Source organism: Littorina saxatilis, linkage group LG7, assembly GCF_037325665.1.
Source record: "Littorina saxatilis isolate snail1 linkage group LG7, US_GU_Lsax_2.0, whole genome shotgun sequence".
NCBI classification, from domain to species: domain Eukaryota; kingdom Metazoa; phylum Mollusca; class Gastropoda; order Littorinimorpha; family Littorinidae; genus Littorina; species Littorina saxatilis.
The window spans coordinates 7,769,452-7,771,951 of NC_090251.1; the positions used below are offsets into that span (position 1 = coordinate 7,769,452).

A 2,500-nucleotide genomic window follows, 5' to 3' on the forward strand; every position below is an offset into this window, starting at 1 on the left:
CACCACACACACACACACACACACACACACACACACACACACACACACACGCACACAACATCCCCGTCTCGAGTCCCAATCAACGTTAACACATTCAGTCAAAAATGGACTAAATGTAATGACGCAGCGACGTTTCAATACGAATGGGTGCACGTCACAGTTACAACTTACAAGGTTTACTTGGTCCCCCTGTAGCGATGCCAGAAAGGATTGATGTTTGTGATGAGTCTTTTCGTTCACCATCACCAGCTGAATGAGTGTGATGGGGAGGTCTGTGTGAGGTACCTTACACTCGCACGTCATTAGCAGTTTGTCTGACGTCATGTTTACCCAACCTGTGAAACCTGCAGACAAGAAACGGGTATCTACAATGTGAGATCTGCACAAAGAAACGGGTATCTACAATGTGAGACAAGAAACGGGTATCTACAATGTAAGATCTGCGGATAGAAAGGGGTATCTACAATGTGAGATCTGCACAAAGAAAAGGGTATCTACAATGTAAGATCTGCGGATAGAACCGGTATCTACCATGTGAGATCTGCACAAAGAAACGGGTATCTACAATGTAAGATCTGCGGATAAAACGGGTATCTAGGCCTACAATGTGAGATCTGCACAAAGAAACGGGTATCTACAATGTAAGATCTGCAGATAAAAGCGGGTATCTACAATGTGAGATCTGCACAAAGAAACGGCTATCTACAATGTGAGACAAGAAACGGGTATCTAAATGTGAGATCTGCACAAAGAAACGGGTATCTACAGTGTTAGACAAGAAACGGGTATCTACAATGTGAGATCTGCACAAAGACACGGGTATCTACAATGTGAGATCTGCACAAAGAAACGGGTATCTACAATGTGAGATCTGCACAAAGAAACGGGTATCTACAATGTGAGACAAGAAACGGGTATCTACAATGTAAGATCTGCGGATAGAAACGGGTATCTACAATGTAAGATCTGCGGATAGAAAGGGGTATCTACAATGTGAGATCTGCACAAAGAAACGGGTATCTACAATCAATCAATCAATCAATGAGGCTTGTATCGCGCATATTCCGTGGGTACAGTTCTAGGCGCTCTGCAGTGATGCCTTGTGAGATGAAATTTTATACGGCCAGTAGATATGCAAGATATGCGGATAGAAACGGGTATCTACAATGTGAGATCTGCACAAAGAAACGGGTATCTACAATGTAAGATCTGCGGATAAAAACGGGTATCTACAATGTGAGATCTGCACAAAGAAACGGGTATCTACAATGTAAGATCTGCGGATAAAAACGGGTATCTACAATGTGAGATCTGCACAAATAAACGGGTATCTACAATGTGAGATCTGCACAAAGAAACGGCTATCTACAGTGTGAGACAAGAAACGGGTATCTACAATGTGAGATCTGCACAAAGAAACGGGTATCGACAATGTGAAATCTGCACAAATAAACGGGTATCGACAATGTGAGATCTGCACAAATAAACGGGTATCTACAATGCGAGATTTCCACAAAGAAACGGGTATCTACAATGTTAGACAAGAAACGGGTATCTACAATGTGAGATCTGCACAAAGAACAACAATAACAATAACAATAACAGCACTTTATTGTCCATTAAAATATTACATAAAAATGGACATTTTTCTTCGGCACACCCTGTCTGCCTGTAAACGATTATAACAACAATTGTATAGGACGACACACATAAAACATAAAACATAAAAGGGATACAATCAAATATGATATTGCACTATGTAAATTTACCCTCTCATATCACAGGAGTTGGGTTTCACAGCCGAGTAATCACATTACAAATATTTCCCACACACCTTCACATGTACACATTGTTTGTTTTTTTCCCAGCCGACCAACCTCTACGTGATGCGAGAAGAGTTTAAAATGACTTTTTAAACTGGTTTTTGCGTGCCAAAGGGACCTTATAACGTTTACCTGAAGGGAGAATTTCGAAACAGGGGTTGAGAGGATGGATCGGATCACGGACAATTTTGAGAGCTTTCCGCTTAATGGCAGCTTCGTAGAGACTGGTCAGCTGTCGTTGGGGTTGCCCAACAAGCTTGCTAGCCGTCGCAACAATGCGGTGGAGTTTAGCTTTGTTTTTAACATTTGTGGTACCATACCATGTCACAATGTTAAAAGTCAGTATGCTTTCAATCAAACTGCGTATCTACAATGTGAGACAAGAAACGGGTATCTACAATGTAAGATCTGCGGATAGAAAGGGGTATCTACAATGTGAGATCTGCACAAAGAAAAGGGTATCTACATGTATGTGTCAGTGAAAACGGTCACAAGTAACAAGTTTGTGGCGGGAGAACTGCCGTTCAATGCTTCGCCTTGGAGATAATGAGTTATGTGTACGTCGTATCTGAGTGTCTATCGTCTTCTCTCTCTTTGTATGAGTTTGTCCTACAACTCTTTACTTTTTCTCTTTTTGACTCTGTTTCGATCTTTCTCTGTCTGTCTGTCTGTCTGTC

General features: G+C 41.5%; 1 protein-coding gene across 1 annotated transcript in view; it reads right to left on the bottom strand.

Annotated features, from left to right (window-relative positions):
• LOC138970630 (uncharacterized) overlaps positions 1–2,500 on the bottom strand; it is a gene marked incomplete in the record, with an annotated part of 7,603 nt that overhangs the window by 3,335 nt on the left and 1,768 nt on the right. Inside the window, 1 exon segment of the mRNA XM_070343101.1 lies at positions 172–344. Coding sequence (XP_070199202.1) covers positions 172–344 — 173 coding nt within the window.